The following is a 16,254-nucleotide window of genomic DNA, read 5'->3' as shown; positions in this document are numbered from 1 at the left end:
GCTGTTGTGTGTCTGTGCTGTGTCAGAAATACAGGACAGAGGTGACACCGAATTTCCGTCCCAGTTCAGGATGTGACACCACTGAATTGTTGGGAAAAGGAAAGGGAAGCCCATTGGCAGTGACTAACCAGCCATTTTTAGGGAGTTATTAGAAAAATCTGGCCCAGCCATTCTGGCCAAAACCTCTCCAGCAGGATCTTTCAGAAGAGAATAAAACACTGATTCAGCCTCTGGGAGGAAAGAAATGAAAATGAGGAGTGGGAGTGGCAGGATTTTGTGGCAATTCTTGTATTCCATCATTTTTTAGAAATAGGTTTTTTAGGGATGGCTGAGTCAGGGATAACCCAGAGCAGGTTCAGGATGGAGACAATCAGGGAACTTCCAGGGTGAATTTCCAGCTTGGTGGAGTCACCAGCTGGTGACTTCAGTGTCAGTGTAATAAATGATGATTTTAAGGAGGACACAAGGATTGAATCCAGAGCTGATCTGAAGTCAGGGAATTGTGGGGAGGGAAAAAGGATGTGTAAAAAGGGCTGGAAAGGGAGCTGAGGGAGCTCAGTGTGGGGCTGAGGGGTGAAAACTGCCAGGGATGAGCAGTGAGGGACAAATGTGAGCTGCTGAGGGGTGATCCCTGCTCAGAGCTCACCTCCAGGGCTGGCAGGAGCAGGGAAACCTCCTGAAATCGGGAATTAAGAGAGCAGGACATGAGGGGAACTCCTGGTGATGCCAGAGAGCAATCATGGATGGATGGAAGGGAGAGGGAAGGGAATTTCCATCATCTCTCCAGCCCTCTGGAACCGTGGAGCTCACGGGCTTTGCTTTCACTGCTGCTAAAGTGGAATATGAAGGAATTGCACTACAAATACCATAATATTTTTTTCCCCCCAATGTTATTTAAAATCTAATGTTGCCTTGCTGAGGATTGCTTTGTATTTTCGAGCCCATGAGGCCAGGGGAGGCATTTTTGTCGTGTTCCTGGAAGTGTTTGTGGCCATTGCAGCCAAGTGAACTGCCCAGAGGTTAAAGGAGAGCCACTAATGACCAGCACAGGATGCCATGCCCTTTTCCTCTGGAAGGAAGAGCTGAAAGTCGCTGGAATTTTGTCATTTCTAATGATGCTGCTCCCTCTCGTGGTTATTAAGGATATAAAAAAACAACAAGTGTTTAGGGCTGGGAGATGTGGAACTAAAAGTCAATAAAAATAATAATTAACATTTCATCTTAACCTGAATTGTTATAGACGGTCAAGCAGATTTGTTTCTTTAAATGCCTTTTTAAATATAATTCTGATGCCATCAGCTGGGAAGAGCTGAGTTTTTATGCTAAAAATGCTCCTCTTTTTTTTGCTGTTAAAATGACAAACGGGGAGGTTTCGATTGGCTGTTAGGAAAAATTTCTTCACTCTAGGGGTGAAGAAAGGATTCAAAGGGAATTTCAAAGGAGGGATTTCCAAGCCCCGTGGATGTGGCACTTGGGGACATGGGGCAGTGGTGGCCTTGAGGGAACAGCAGGACTCGGTGAGCTTTTCCAGCCTTAATGATTCTGTGAAACTTCCCATTTCCCAGCGAGTTTTTCAGTCCAGTCTGAGCCCGAGTGTCACTGCTGCAGGGATTGCTGCAGGTTTGGGATCCCATGGCCATTTCTGTGTGTTTTCTGTCCCCAGCGCTGGCGTGGGGCGCACAGGGACCTTCATTGTCATCGATGCCATCATGGACATGATGCACGCCGAGCACAAGGTGGATGTCTTTGAGTTTGTCTGCAGGATCCGCAACCAGCGGCCCCAGATGGTTCAGACTGACGTGAGTGCACCTGAATCGCCCAAAATTGTGATTTGTCATGGGCAGGGAAGGAAATGCTGCTGTGTTTCCACTGGGAGAAGCTTGGAGCAAACAGGGGAAGGTGTCCCTGCCCAGAGAGGGTGGAATGGATGGGATTTAAGGTTCCTTCCAACCCAAACCATTCTGGGATTCTCTGGTTGGAAAATGAACAAAGCCCAGTGGAAGGATGGGGTGAGGGAATGGATAAAGGCAGACAACACCACTGTAAAACACCTAATTTTTGAGAGTCATTTCCAGCTTTCCCTGTGGAAAAACAGGGAGTTTTTAACAGGAGAGTGGAATTTCAGAGAATGAGTAATGTAACAGGAAAACTCTGGTTTAGCTTCATCATTTGTAATCATTATTATTTTAATAATTAGTTGATTGTGCACCAAACAGTGATAAGACAGTGGTTTTAGACTGCCAGAGGGAAGGGTTAGATGGATATTGGGAAGGAATTTCTGGCTGGGAGGGTGGGCAGGCCCTGGGATGGGATTCCCAGAGAAGCTGTGGTGCCCCTGGATCCCTGGAAGTGTCCAAGGCCAGGCTGGACAGGGCTTGGAGCAGCCTGGGACAGTGGGAGGTGTCCCTGCCATGGCAGGGGTGTGATGGGATGATCTTTAAGGTGCCTTCTAACCCAAACTATTGAGGAATTTTAATTAAGTCCCAGAATTCCTGATTTTCCTCCCTTGTTTTGCTGCATCCTCACTGCCTCTCTGTCCCTTCCAGATGCAATATTCCTTCATTTATCAAGCCTTACTCGAGTACTACCTCTACGGTGACACAGAGCTGGATGTGTCATCCCTGGAAAAACACCTCCAGACATCCCACAATGCAGCCCCAAACCTGGTCAAAATAGGGCTGGAAGAGGAATTTAAAGTAAGTATGGAAATCTTTGCCGTAGAATTTCCAAGATTTAAGCCGAAAGGATAAAAGTGTAACCATGAAAGTGCATTAAAGGGAAGAAGCTGTTTTATTTTGTAGTTGGCATGAATGGGGCCTTGCTGGACATCCTGTTCCCTAAAGGCTCATTCAGAGCTGTGTCATTCCATGGCCTTTCCCCAAATGGTTTTTGTTTGTTGTGAAATAAAACTGGAGTGATTCTCTGGGTCTGGTGCTCCTTGCCAGATCAGATAATGCTGCAGGAAGAAACTGGATTAGGTGCACCTAGTTTGCATCCCAATGGGATTGTTAACTCCGTGGTGACTGACAGCAGAGAGGGTTGCAGGGAATTTACAGGGCTTGTGCTGAATGTCCAGACTATCAGTAAAAAACCTCCAAAAAAAAAAAAAATCCCAAAAAACCTATTTCTGTCCAGTGGAGAAACCCTAAATGAAGAAAACAGCACTGGCTGTGATCATTGTTAAAATTACTTTAGTGCCTGAGGGAAAAGTTCAAATGTGTTTATGATTTTGGTCTACATAGATTTGGTTTCTACAAACATTTTGGTTTCTACATAGATTTGAAGCGTTAAATGACACTGGAGTATTAACTGGGTATTAAGTACTGGGTATTAACTGGAGTTCTCTCTTTGCTTTAAAGGATTAATTTAACCAGAAATCGGGAACTGGGTAAAGAAAATGACGCAAAAACAAGTTTAATGATAGAGCAACAAGTTCAAAAATCAAAATGGTATTGATCTGAGGGAAGATTAGATTGGATATTGGGAAGGAGTTTTTGGCTGTGAGGGTGGTGGGATGGAATTCCCAGAGAAGCTGTGGTGCCCCTGGATCCCTGGCAGTGTCCAAGGCCAGGCTGGATGAGGCTTGGAGCAGCCTGGGACAGTGGAAGGTGTCCCTGCCATGGCAGGGGTGACACTGGATGGGATTTAAGGTCCTTTCCAACCCAAACCATTCTGTGATTTTATGATTGCTACTCTTTCTCAATTTTTACAGCCAGGACAGTGAAGTGGCTTCAGTGAACAGTCAGGCTCCCAGACTGTGGCTCTGTTTTATCCCAAATAAAGTCCCTGCAGAGCCCTCTGAGGGCAGCATGAGGTGGGAGAAGCACTCCTGTCCCCCGAGGTCTCACCCTGGTGGGTTTGGGGTTTCTTGCAGAAGCTGACCAACGTTCGCATCATGAAGGAGAACATGAGAACTGGCAACCTCCCAGCCAACATGAAGAAAGCAAGAGTCATCCAGATCATCCCCTGTAAGAGCCCAGCTTGTCATCTCTACTAACAGTTGCCATAAATCCCTGGTTATCCAAAGGTGTTATCCAGTTTGGTTATCCAAAGGGTGTTGGGATCTCTGCTGGCAGCAGCCCAGCTCATCTCAGAGCACAGCTCCCCTTACAGACCCTCCTAAAGCACCTGCAAACTCTTCATGGATTGGGTTTTATGAAATCATTCTAAATCTGTTGCAGTCAGGGATTTTGAATTAAATAACTCAGCACTTTCACCTTTGAAAGCACCCTGTTTTCTGTGGGATTCCTTGCAGGGTCTGAGCAGCACTGTAATTTTCTCCGAAAATGAACATTGCAGAGAAAAGAACTGGTGGGGTTTGTTCTGCCATGTGCAGTTGGCAAAAGTAAGAGCAGACTCTTTGTTTTTCCAGATGATTTTAACAGAGTGATTCTGTCGATGAAGAGAGGGCAGGAATACACAGACTACATCAATGCTTCCTTCATAGATGTACGTATACAACATTTTCCTGCTTTTAATTTTCAAATCAGATCATTTGCTGTTGCTGGTAAGACTTTTTAAAGAGGCACAATTGACTTGGCTTGCAAAGAACATGAGCTTTTTTTTATAGGAGTTTCCACATGCATTTCTTATCTGGTGTTTTCAGTTTCAGTTCAAATGGCTGTGTAATTTAAACCTCGTTGTTAGATTTATAAACCAAGCCTTTTATTAAATTCTGACAAAACAAACCAGCTGCACAACCAACAGCCAGCGGTTCCATTATCTGGTTCAGGTTAACAGGTGTAAATATTTACCTTTCTGAGAAACAGAAAGGTCAGTGTTTGGAAGAGGAGAAAGCTGTCAGAGTGTTTGGCAGCCAGGGTTTACTTGGGCAGAGCGGGATTCATTCCAAGCTTTCTTCCTGTTGGAAGCTGAGTAATGCAGGATTATGTCTTGTTTGGAGTTAAATATGGGAATTAATCATGTCCTTAAGCAGTGAAACCACATTATTTGGTTTTACTAATAAAAATTTGGTTTTATCCACAAGCCTGTGGATTGTGGATGCTGAGGAAGGGAAGATCACATCTGTATGGAGGTGAGGAAAGGCTGAATGTGGCACTCAGTGCCATGGCTTGGGCTTGATGATCTCAGAGCTCTTCTCCACCCTGATTGATTCTGGGATCTGTGAAATAAAACTGGAGCTCCAAACTGGAGTGAGAAGTTCATCCTGTGGAAAAGCTGTGGTGATCATCTTGTAGTGAAACATGTTCCTGCACAACCTGATCATTCCAGCATGACTGGAAAAATTCCCCTCAGGATTGTGAATTTGGGGGAGGTGTTGGAATCACAGGATCACTGAGGTTGGAAAAGCTCTCTCAGACTATCAAATCCAACCATCCCCAGCAGTGCCAAGGCCACCACTGCCCCATGTCCCCAAGTGACACCTCCACATGGATGTTAAATCCCTCCAGGACTGGGATTCCATCGCTGCCCCAGGCAGTGACACCACTTTCCGTGGGGAAATTTTCCATAATATCCCCAACTTCAACCTCCCCTGGAGCAACTTGAGGCCATTTCCCTGGTAGAAACCCCATTGCAGAGGTGACACCCCTGTTGCCATCAGCTCTGTCCCTCTCCCCCGTGTGACCCCAGCCTCTTCCCGCAGGGCTATCGGCAGAAGGATTATTTCATTGCCACCCAGGGGCCTCTTCCTCACACCGTGGAGGATTTCTGGAGGATGGTGTGGGAGTGGAAGTGCCACACCATCGTGATGCTCACCGAGGTGCAGGAGAGGGAGCAGGTAGGTGTTCCACTCTGCAGCCCCACAGTTCTCCTTCCCACCTGCCAACCATCAATACTGCAGAAAAGATTTTTTTTTGCCTGCAAATTCCAGCAAGCTGAAATTTTTCTTTTGCTTTTCCTAAAATGAGCACTTGCTTCAGTATCTGATGTGGGTCAGCACTGCTGCTTTTGCTGGGATTGTCAGGAATCATGGAAAAACTATGGAATATTGTGATCTTTGAAAGCCTTCCAGTTTGCATTAAGGGATGCCTAACATGGGACAGAGTTTTGGGAGCTGGGAACAAACTTTTCTATAAACTCGTGTCCCATTTTTCCCAGTAAAAGCTCCCGTGGCTCATTCTGAGCCTGTCCTAAGACATAATTGTTAATGAAAGAGTCCTGTGCTGCAGATTGAAGATTCTGGGTGCAACAAGGGGGTTGTAGTGCTGTGAAAAGCTTTTTTCTTGGTAGTTTTGGGAGGTTTTTAACAATACTACCTTGCTTTCAGGAGTTATATTTATTATTCTACTCTGTTTTAAAGCAATATTTGCCATCTGGGCCTCCTGAGCCCTTTTCATCTTAGTGGTTTTAATATTTCTATTGCAGAAATATTTTATTACTGTATTCTTAGTGTTTGCAATACAAACTGTTTAGAACACATTTATTATGCTGGATGTCACTTTTATCAGCCGTTCATGACAATGTAGATAACTGGAAGAAAAAATCGAGGAATGTTTACAATTCTCTGGATTCTGCAGGAGAAATGCTGCCAGTATTGGCCATCGGAGGGCTCTGTGACTCACGGAGAGATCACGGTGGAAATCAAGAGTGACAGCCTGATGGATGCCATCAGTGTGAGGGACTTCCTGGTGACATATAATCAGGTAATTCTTGAAAATTCCACGTTTCGTTTTGTGGGGTTTTTTTTCTTTTTTTTCATTGGAAGGCATTTACCAATCCGGTTATGTACCTTAAATTCTGGAATTTCTATCTAAATCTAAATGGGGTTAATCAAAAAGTGCCATCAAGAGGAAGGTTATAGGAAACATTTTTGCTTAAAGCCCCTGAAATTTTTGGGCAGTAAACAGGTGGTGGATTAAAATGGGGAGTGGGTTTGGGGTTTTTATAACTGTTTTGCTGTTGCTGTAATTCCTAGATTTTTCTGCCATCTCCCACTTAGCTATCAAAATTTGATTCAAGATTTTTCATTGAATTCTGGACTGGTTTAGGTTGGAAAGGACCTTAAAGCCCATCCAGTTCCATGGCAGGGACACCTTCCACTGTCCCAGGCTGCTCCAAGCTCCTTGGACACTTCCAGTCTATCCTTAGTGTCTCCCAGAGGAAACAGCTGTGCAAATCAAAGGAAAATAAATTATAGGGGAATTATCAGTGGGTGGGGCATTCAGAAACAGACCTGCCAGGTCTGCAGGACAAAGATAGAATCATGGAATATTAAGGCTGGAAATAAGTTCATCAAGTCCATTACGGACCATGTTGCAAATACTCTCCTGCAGCAAGGCAGAATTGATGCTGCAGATGTTCCAGGCAGGAATTGTGTTCCACCTGGAAGTACCCAGAGGCTGAATGTGGCTGACTGTGGTGTTTCCCTGCCGGCAGAGTAACCAGGAGAAGCAGAGCAGGCTGGTCAGGCAGTTCCATTTCCACGGCTGGCCGGAGATTGGCATTCCTGCCGAGGGCAAGGGGATGATCGACCTGATTGCAGCAGTGCAGAAGCAGCAGCAGCAGACAGGCAATCACCCCATCACTGTGCACTGCAGGTGAGCCTCCTCTGCACCTGACCTCAGCCATTCTACATCCCTTTCATTCCCCTTTTCCCGTTTTTATCCCAGTTTTGCTGAGCTAACGTGTTTTCATTGCAGTGCTGGTGCAGGGAGAACAGGAACCTTCATAGCACTGAGCAACATCCTGGAAAGGGTGAAGGCTGAGGGACTCCTGGATGTTTTCCAAGCTGTGAAGAGCTTGAGGCTGCAAAGGCCACACATGGTGCAAACACTGGTATGGGATTTACCAGCTCAGGGCTCTGGGAGGGAGTTGTGTTTGTAAATATTCTTGGGGGAGGAGAACAAAAGGGGTTTTTTGCAGGTTGACATGAATTATGGATGGTGGCTGGGTGTGTACAAGGCATTGTCATTACAGGGGTTTTTAGAGTATTTCTGAAAATACTACTTGGTTAAATATCCTCTGCCTTTGAGGCTGTTAAACCAAAATATTTTGAGTGTTGCAGGTGATGAAATATATTAAGTAAATGACTTTCAAGCTATTTATCAGTTGTTCTTTCTTACCTTAAAAAGAACAACAAAGAAAGTTGTTCTTTCTTACCATTGTCACCCCAGCCATGGCAGGGACACCTTCCACTGTCCCAGGCTGCTCCAAGCCCTGTCCAGCCTGGCCTTGGACACTTCAGGGATGTGGAAATCCTTGGAAATGTCTCTGACTTGTTTAAAATCTTTAAAATTTTTCTTAAAGTCCCTGCAACTACTATGTGAAGCTTAGTCCAGATGCTTTTCCCTATTGCATAAACATTGAAAAGTTTCCTGAGACTTTTTTAGACCTGAAAATATACAAAATTACAGATGTTTTAGATTAACTGATTCAGTTTAAGAACCATCTCTGAAAAAAGCTCAAGAAATCAATATAAGCAAAGAGCAACAATCAGCCTGTGTTTGACCAAAGAAAGAGGTCCCATTGTTTTTATTTAAAACAATAAATAGAAATCAGAACAGACCAGTCCTCAGCTACTGGTCCCAGTTAGAATATGTTGAATTTATCACTGGGATTTGCAGAAGTCAGATTTTCTCAGTGTCACCAAGACCACATTTTGACACCTTTTCCTTCTTTTCCAGGAACAGTATGAATTCTGCTACAGAGTGGTACAAGATTTCATCGACATCTTTTCAGATTATGCTAATTTCAAATGAGAATTCTGCCTTATTTTTTAATTTGTCTGTATAAATAGTTGTACATTATGTTAATTTATTCCATGTCATTTGGATGGTTGACTTAACTGTAAATACAATGTTGTGTTGGCTCTAAAAGTTGCATTTGCTGTATAAAGTTGTTTCTTAAATATAAATATCTTCTAAAGCAAAGTATAATGTTCCTATACTGTATAGCACTGTAAGATGGGATAGAAATCTTTATTCTAAATAACAGGAAATTAATTCTTGAGGTTTTTTCTTTATCTCTCAGTTCTTGAAGTTTTTGACAGGTGATTTGCAGTTCATCCTAAAATAAGTGAATTGTGTTGCGTATGATTTGTTCACTGGGAAATTATGTTCACCATGAAAATATATATTTATTTTCCAAGGCTGTTTTGAAGAGCCTCCAGGTTTTGATGGCAGTCAAAACTTGACTTTTACTGTCCATTAGATAGAATCAGTAGAAATACAGATTTGAATTTTTGAATTAACAGAACTTACAAAGCCCAGTCAGTTTGGTTTTTTTTTCCCCAAATATAGTTTAAATCAACTTAGGCAATAATGTGATTTTTTAGAATATTTTGCATATTTGAAGAGTATATTTTGCAGCACCTGAACTTGTCTGCTTGAAGAGAAAGGCCACAAATGGAGTTAAAACTTATCTTCTCAACAAACACATCCATAATTTCTCACTTCCTTAAAATGAGAAAGGGGTGAACTCTTATTCTTTGATTTGACTCAGCAGAATAATTAAGAATATTGGTAAAAATTTGAAAAAAAACTATTTGTGGACAGTTTAATTCCAGAAACATTGAGTATTGTAGCAAAAGCTCCTCCAGGTTCTTACCCTCCCATAAATGCTATCAAGAAAGGACTGTTTCCTTTCTCTGAGGGGTTTGTGATTGTGTACAGAGATATATTTTTAATGAAAGTACTACTGATGATAGAATTGGTGAAAGAAAATATAAAAGTTTTTATTACAGTCCTGACCAGGGGTTGGAAAATGCCCCAATTCACAGGGCATTGAATGTTGAATAATTACCAAATTTATCTTTCCCACTCTTCCAAAATCATCCTTGACTTAATGAGCACAAAGGAGGTGCCTCTGTAATTAATGACATAACATTAATGAATAAGCAATAGTTCTGTCTTGTCCAGCTGGGCTTTTGTGATGCAACATCAAAGCCTTATTTAAAACAAGCAGCTTGAACTGAGCTTTTCCTGCTGTTCTTGCACTATTTTATCCCATTCCAATAGAAATCTCACTGCCCTTTGGAGCAATGCAAGGGGATGAGAAGTTCTCCATAACTCTCCTTCCATTCCATCCTGGCTGGAAAAGGTGCAGAATAGGAATTCCTAAGCACCCTATTCCCACAGTGCCATTGGCTGCTTCTTGTCTTCCCATCGCTGCAAACACTCCTGTATTTATTTGTACAGTAAATTATGCACTTCAGAAAAAGAAAAAAAAAGATTGTTTAAAGACTAAAACCTTGCTTGTGAGTCTCTATGAGAAGAAACACTCAAGCCACAGGGTTGGGTAATGAAAGTGAAGCTGAGGAAGGGGCGTGTTCTTGAAATTCCATCCAAACTGAAAGAGCCAAAGTCAGTTTAGTCTGGGAACTGAGACAGTGGGGGTTCAGTATGGTTTGTAGCACAGGGAGGGTTGGCAAATAATGCAGAGGAATTCCCATTTCCTGATCCTGATGTCAGGATCTTTCTAACCATGTAGGCTGCATTTGAAGAATAATTTGTCAGGTTTTTGGGTCCCTGAGGTAAAACCTTGGGGTGAGTTGTCCCTGAAGCCAGTATGAGTGCAGCAGTGATGGGGTGTGAGGATGTTGGGGTCCCACAGCCCCCCAGGAGCTGCAGCACAACTCCAGCTGCCCCCAGGGTTTACTAAAGGTTTCACCCAGGAGTAGGATGGCGTTCAGCTGGAACACCAAATCCTCAGTGGCTACTCAGATATCGAGGAGGAAAGAGAAACACCTGAAACACAATTCCAAATTCCCAGCTGTAGCTCCATAAGGATTTCTGGGGAATTTGAAAAGCTCCCTTCCCAGTCATTGAGCTCAGTGGCTGCTCTGTGCAGCAGTCAGATGGATCTCTGGGGAGTGTCTTGGTGGAGAGGAATTTTCCTTTTAAGTCTCCTTAGGTTGCATGGAATTCCTTTCAAACGCCAGCTAGTTGGATTGGAAGGCTCCTTCTGATCTGCCTGTGGTTTTGGTCACCGTGTGACTTGGACTGTTCATGTGTTCAGAGAAATCCCAGCTCAGCTCAGCATTTAAGCGTTCGCTTCCCAGAATTTGTATCCCACAATCCGTGGGATTCTGTGTTCCTGAAGCAATCCCTTAAATGCTTGGCTGACTTGGGCCTTAATGAAGAATGCATACTGTAATTAGTGTTTTTTAGGCTATTTTTATGTATGGGTTTTTTAAACTTTTCCAATGAGCCTGAGCAGCCCGTGTTGAGTCTTTTGAAATGTTTGCGTTTCCCTCGTCCCATTTTTCATGTACAGTTGCGGAAACTTTTCTGTATAACCAAAATGTATTTAATTTGTCAAATCTTTATAATATATGTATGTATTATACAGTTTCAGCTATTATTATTTTCTTTTATTACGTTTCTAATTTGATCTTGCTGTGTTTTTAATGCCGGTGAGTGTGGCTGAATTATTTGTATATGCAAATTGCAAGATCTAATACATTCTGATGCAAGAACAAAGCTTCCTTTTTATTCTCCACCTGCATTATTTCCTTTAAATCTTTTAATTTCATTCCTGTGTTGTGTGTTCATTTGAATTAAGCATTCTAAAAGAGTTGAAATCCATTATCTAGATAAGTAATTTTTCAGTGCTTATCTGCAGCTATTTGGGAGTAAAATTCTGATTTATGTCGGGATTGAACGTTGTGCATATAAAGGGTGTAGAAACTCATGGAAGCAGTTGGAATCCAGCTCTTCCCAAACTGTATGGATAAGTAAGATCTGACAAAACAAATATTGTAAAATTAGTGAAATATAGTAAAATAATCCTGTGGTAAACTGTGGTGTCATACCAAGATAAAAATAGGAGCTAAACTTCCAGCTGAGTTACTCATCACGGATTGAATGTTCACTCTAATTAACAGCAATTTCTTAATTCATTTTGACAGGTTTTGCATTGGACATCTTGTAAAACTAATCAAGAAGGCCCCACTGTTGTAACAAGGGGCAGGGGAGGTTTGTGTAAACCAGGAGTAACTGCTCAGGGGTTACATCCCAATGTCCAATCTAGTAGGATTTCACGAAGCCATATTTCTGTTTGACCCTTTCTCTGTTTCCCCTGCTCCACCCCACACCTCCCAATCCTCTTCAGTCTTGGTAATTTTAGGATTTTTTTCTACAAGTTGGGAAGAACTTCTAGTCTGCATGTCCTTCCTGGGCAGTGTTCTGACATTTGCAGGGTGAGAGGAAATGGCCTCGATTTGTGCAGTGGAGGTTTGGAGATTAACATTTCTCCATGGAAAGGGTTTTAAAGCACTGGGAAAATGCTGGGGTGGTGGTGGAGTTCCCATCCTTGGAGGTGTTCAAAAAATGTGTGCATTTGGGGACATGGGTTAGTGGTGAACTTGGTGGTGGTTGATGGTTGGATTTTATCTTCTCCAAACATAGCAATTCTGTGATTCTAATTTGCTGTTTCATGTAAAAGCTATTGATTGTTGATGATTCCAGATGAGGTGATGAAATGTTTTGTGTGATTGGGTCATGTAATTGCAGCAGGATGTGCAGCTGGTGAGACCACGGGAAGTTCACTGTGTGAGGACAGACAGGTGCTGTGGTGTGTTTGTCTCAGTCAATAGAAGAATCTCAAGGATTAATCAGTTATTAATTAATTGTTGGTTAATTTAAATAAATATTGATAATTAGTTATTGATTACAACAGCTCTGCACGATTTCCACAGCATACTCTACTGGTTATAAAGTTGTTTTTTTCCTACTTCTAAGCGTTACTAAGAGACACCATAAAGAGCTTATAGTTCTGTTTTTAGAAACTCAGCTTTTACAAAAAAACCCCACTTTCATTGTAAACTGACCATGAAATATATTTATTTTAACGGGATATTTACACAGTATAAACTAAGGCAGATCAAAGAGGTGTTTGTTCTGTGTAGGGCACATATGTCAAGCCTCAGCTCTGTTTTGCTTAATGCAGAAATTGTTGAATTGAGAATTTTTCAAGCCACTGAACTTGCCAGGGAGTGTTCTTCATCTGAGGAATTAAAGGATTAGGTTGTAATTTAGATCTTTTTGTGAGAGCTTCCTTCTAATGACTTTTATCCATTTGCTGTGCTGCTTTGCACAGAGGAGGGGAATTACTCAGTTATTAATCGAGTTGACACCTTGCCAAGGAAGTTCTTTGCACAAAGAATCATTTTCTCCTTTCACCTGTTTGCATTGCATGAGAAACCACTCCACTGTTTTCCTGGGTGCCTCCTGAACTCCAACTATCCATAATTGTGGAACAAAAGATCTGAGCTGGGACTTCTTACCAGTTGGGTGGACAAAAAGAAAGGAAAACTCTCCTAGCTGGGAAGAGCTTGAGAAGGAATGATGGGGCACAGTATTTCCTAGTTGAGATTTTTATTGAAACTTTGACATTCCAAAACCTGAAGGGAAGGATGGAGAGGGACAGTTTACCCTACAGAGTGCCCAGAGAAGCTGTGGCTGCCCCTGGATCCCTGGAAGTGTCCAAGGCCAGGCTGTGCAGTACTTGGAACAATTTGGGACAGTGGAAGGTGTCCCTGCCATGGCAGGGGTGGAATGGATGGGATTTAAGGTCCTTTCCACCCCAAACCATTCCATGATTTTATGATCTTCCCTCATCTGTAAGGATGCAGGTAAATGAGGTACCCCAGAATTTAAGAGCTGTTGAGTTAATTTGCTGAATCCAGGGGAATCTTGGCCCAGTCGTAATAAAATGCACAAATTTCTACCTCAGCTGTGCAAAAGCACTGAGTGGGAGATGCAAAATCCCTTTTATGGTTCAGCTTTAGGATTAAAAGTGATCTGTTGAAGTTGATGGCAAAATGTTCTGGATTAAGAATTTTGTTCCCAGATTGGGCTCAGGGTGGCATTTTTGGGGTTGTCCCAGCTGTGCAGGGCCAGGAGTTGGATCCCATGATCCTTGGGGGTGATTTTGGAATCCTTTGGACTTGGCAAGTCTGTTCCACAGACCCAGAGCACACTGCAAGGTTTTAATTTGCATTTTAAACCTGCTGTATTTCACTGTGACATTGTGGTTTTTGCTTCCCAGTCAGCTTCCCTGGCTTTGAAGGACAACAGCCTATTGGAAAGCTGCTGTTCCAGATGAACTTGGATTATTTGAAATGTGGTTTTGAATTAAAAATATTGCTGTGTCCATTATATTTAAAAGTTCTTCCCTTAGTAGTTTATGTTCTTTCACCATTTAAGGTAAATTTGTTATTTCAAAGAGTTTGTTAATGTGGATAGGTATCATTTTGGAAATATATCCCATTTGTTCTTAAATTTATGCAGATTGCTCCCATGTAAAATCCTCTGTCAAAATTAGGTTCTGTGCATGAAAACAAGCATTCCAAAAATCTTGGGTGCAATAACGTGTCAGTGTAATTAACTATTATTTTAAAAGAGAAAGTTATTGCAAAACATTAAATTTTCAAGGTTTATCACACAGCAACTTCTATCTCCAGGCTTTGCTTTATGCAGTGTTAATAGCCTGAATATATATTTACATTTTACCTTATGAAAGCCCCAATTTAATGAAAACTTTAACTATAATTTCTGCTTTTTAAACTTTGATGTAAAAACCACTGATAGTACAAATCTGTAGAAATAAGCTTCATTCAGTGAAAACCACCTGTTCAGACGTTGGAATAAATAACTCTGTAGGAGGATCTTTTTGTGACAAATTAAAATGCTGATTTTTTAATTCTCTATCAAGGAGATTCAAGCACTGACTTAATCTGTTTTTCCCCTCATTTTTGACAGCTGACAATTTTACTTCATGGTGTATTCAGGTGTATTTGTCAGCCTGTGCCATTAAATTAAATGTTCACAAATTAACCTAACAGCAAATTTAAACCTTGAAGAAAGTATCTTTTTTTTTTTTCCCTCCTGTAAATGTACTTTAGCAAATGTTTGTACAGATGCTGTTTCGGAGAGCAGTGCTGCTCTTGGAGACAGATTTAAAACCTTTACTATAATTTGTCTTTTCCTCCAAGTATTGCTGTGTTTGCAGGGAAACATCACAAAGCCTGTGACACCACTGTAAATCATCCCAGAATATACAATTATTGACACAGTGCAGATCTAGTTATTTATTTGTGCTGTTTGATCACATGTGGGCTTGCAGATACTGCAAGAAATTCAGTTTCAATGAGCTTTTCTGTTATAAATGTTTGGTTTAGATACTTTGTTTAGGTGTAACTGCACTTGTAAAGACTCCCAGGAAGGACTTTTAAATCCCTGTTTGTTTGCAATGATACCCAATTAGATAGCAAATAGAATCCCAATTTTGGTATGGTTTACATCTAAATTAAAGATTGTCCAGTAGCATAAAGCTATTGTAAAAACAACATCATTATTATTATTATTATTATTATTATTATTATTATTATTATCCTTGTTATACTTATTATTGAAATTGTTATTGTAATTATTATTTCTTCTGTCTTCAGACACAGAGCAACACAATGTTCTTGTTGATTCTTGATTCCTTGCCTCATGGATCCTCAAATTCAAGTCTCAGTAATGAATTCCTCTTTGGGAGCAGAGACTGGGACCAGTTTTTTATCTAAATGAAGGTAACTAAGTGGCTGATTAAAATGGCCTTAAAATACTAATTTAACTTTTCCTGCTGCTCACCCCCTCCCATCCTTGCTCCCTTTTTTCCCCCCCACTCTTTAAACCCCTCATTTTTGCCATCACTAGCATTTTTGTGGCTAGCAGTATTTTAATCTGATTAAACACAGACAGACTACTTTACAACACCTAAGTGAAGCTGAATAATACAAACTGATGCAGCTTTTTGCTGATCTGAGGAGCTGCAAGTCTGGGGGCACTGAGCCCTCTGCAAATATGAATAAGGTGAATAAACCTGGACAGGTTCAGGTACAGATGCAGGTACAGGCATGGGTCCAGGTTCAGGTGGAAGTTCAGGTTCAAATACAGGTGCAGGTTCAGGTAGGAGCAGAGGTGCTGTTATGGGTACAGGTGTGGGTAGAGGTTAATGTATAGATTTAGGCACAGGTACAGCACAGCTTTGGGCACAGGTACAGATGAATGTCCAGGTACAGATCCAGGTACAAGTAGATGTTCATGTTCAAACACAGGTTCAGATTTGGTTACAGGTACAGATTCAGGTGGAGGTACTGGTTCAGCCACCAGTATAGACTCATGTACAGATTTAGGTATAGATGAATGTCCAGGTACAGGTCCAGGTACAGATCCAGGTCCAAGCAGAGGTTCATGTTCAAACACGGGTTCAGATTTGGTTACAGCTACAGATTCAGGCAGAGGTACCGGTTCAGTCACCAGTATAGACTCATGTACAGATTTAGGCACAGGTAAGAGCACAGGT

At 41.8% G+C, this 16,254-nt stretch overlaps 1 protein-coding gene across 6 annotated transcripts in view; it reads left to right on the top strand.

Moving 5' to 3' along the window:
- PTPRE (protein tyrosine phosphatase receptor type E) overlaps positions 1-11,433 on the top strand; it is an 81,787-nt gene extending 70,354 nt beyond the window's left edge. For 5 of the 6 annotated variants that reach the window (XM_085064603.1, XM_085064600.1, XM_085064598.1 and 2 more), the window contains 9 exons: positions 1,664-1,799; positions 2,547-2,696; positions 3,875-3,968; positions 4,373-4,449; positions 5,606-5,740; positions 6,480-6,605; positions 7,339-7,499; positions 7,602-7,737; positions 8,586-11,433. In XM_085064603.1, coding sequence (XP_084920729.1) covers positions 1,664-1,799; positions 2,547-2,696; positions 3,875-3,968; positions 4,373-4,449; positions 5,606-5,740; positions 6,480-6,605; positions 7,339-7,499; positions 7,602-7,737; positions 8,586-8,660 — 1,090 coding nt within the window. In that variant the 3' untranslated portion in view covers positions 8,661-11,433. The remainder of the gene's footprint in view (positions 1-1,663; positions 1,800-2,546; positions 2,697-3,874; positions 3,969-4,372; positions 4,450-5,605; positions 5,741-6,479; positions 6,606-7,338; positions 7,500-7,601; positions 7,738-8,585) is intronic. The other variant, XM_085064601.1, reaches the window with a different exon arrangement.
- Positions 11,434-16,254: the final 4,821 nt, after the last annotated feature.

This window comes from Lichenostomus cassidix, chromosome 6 (assembly GCF_008360975.1).
Source record: "Lichenostomus cassidix isolate B80296 chromosome 6, HeHo_3.0, whole genome shotgun sequence".
In the NCBI taxonomy this organism is placed as follows: Eukaryota; Metazoa; Chordata; class Aves; order Passeriformes; family Meliphagidae; genus Lichenostomus; species Lichenostomus cassidix.
Note: the sequence above shows the minus strand (reverse complement) of the source record. Positions and strands in the feature narration are given on the sequence as shown.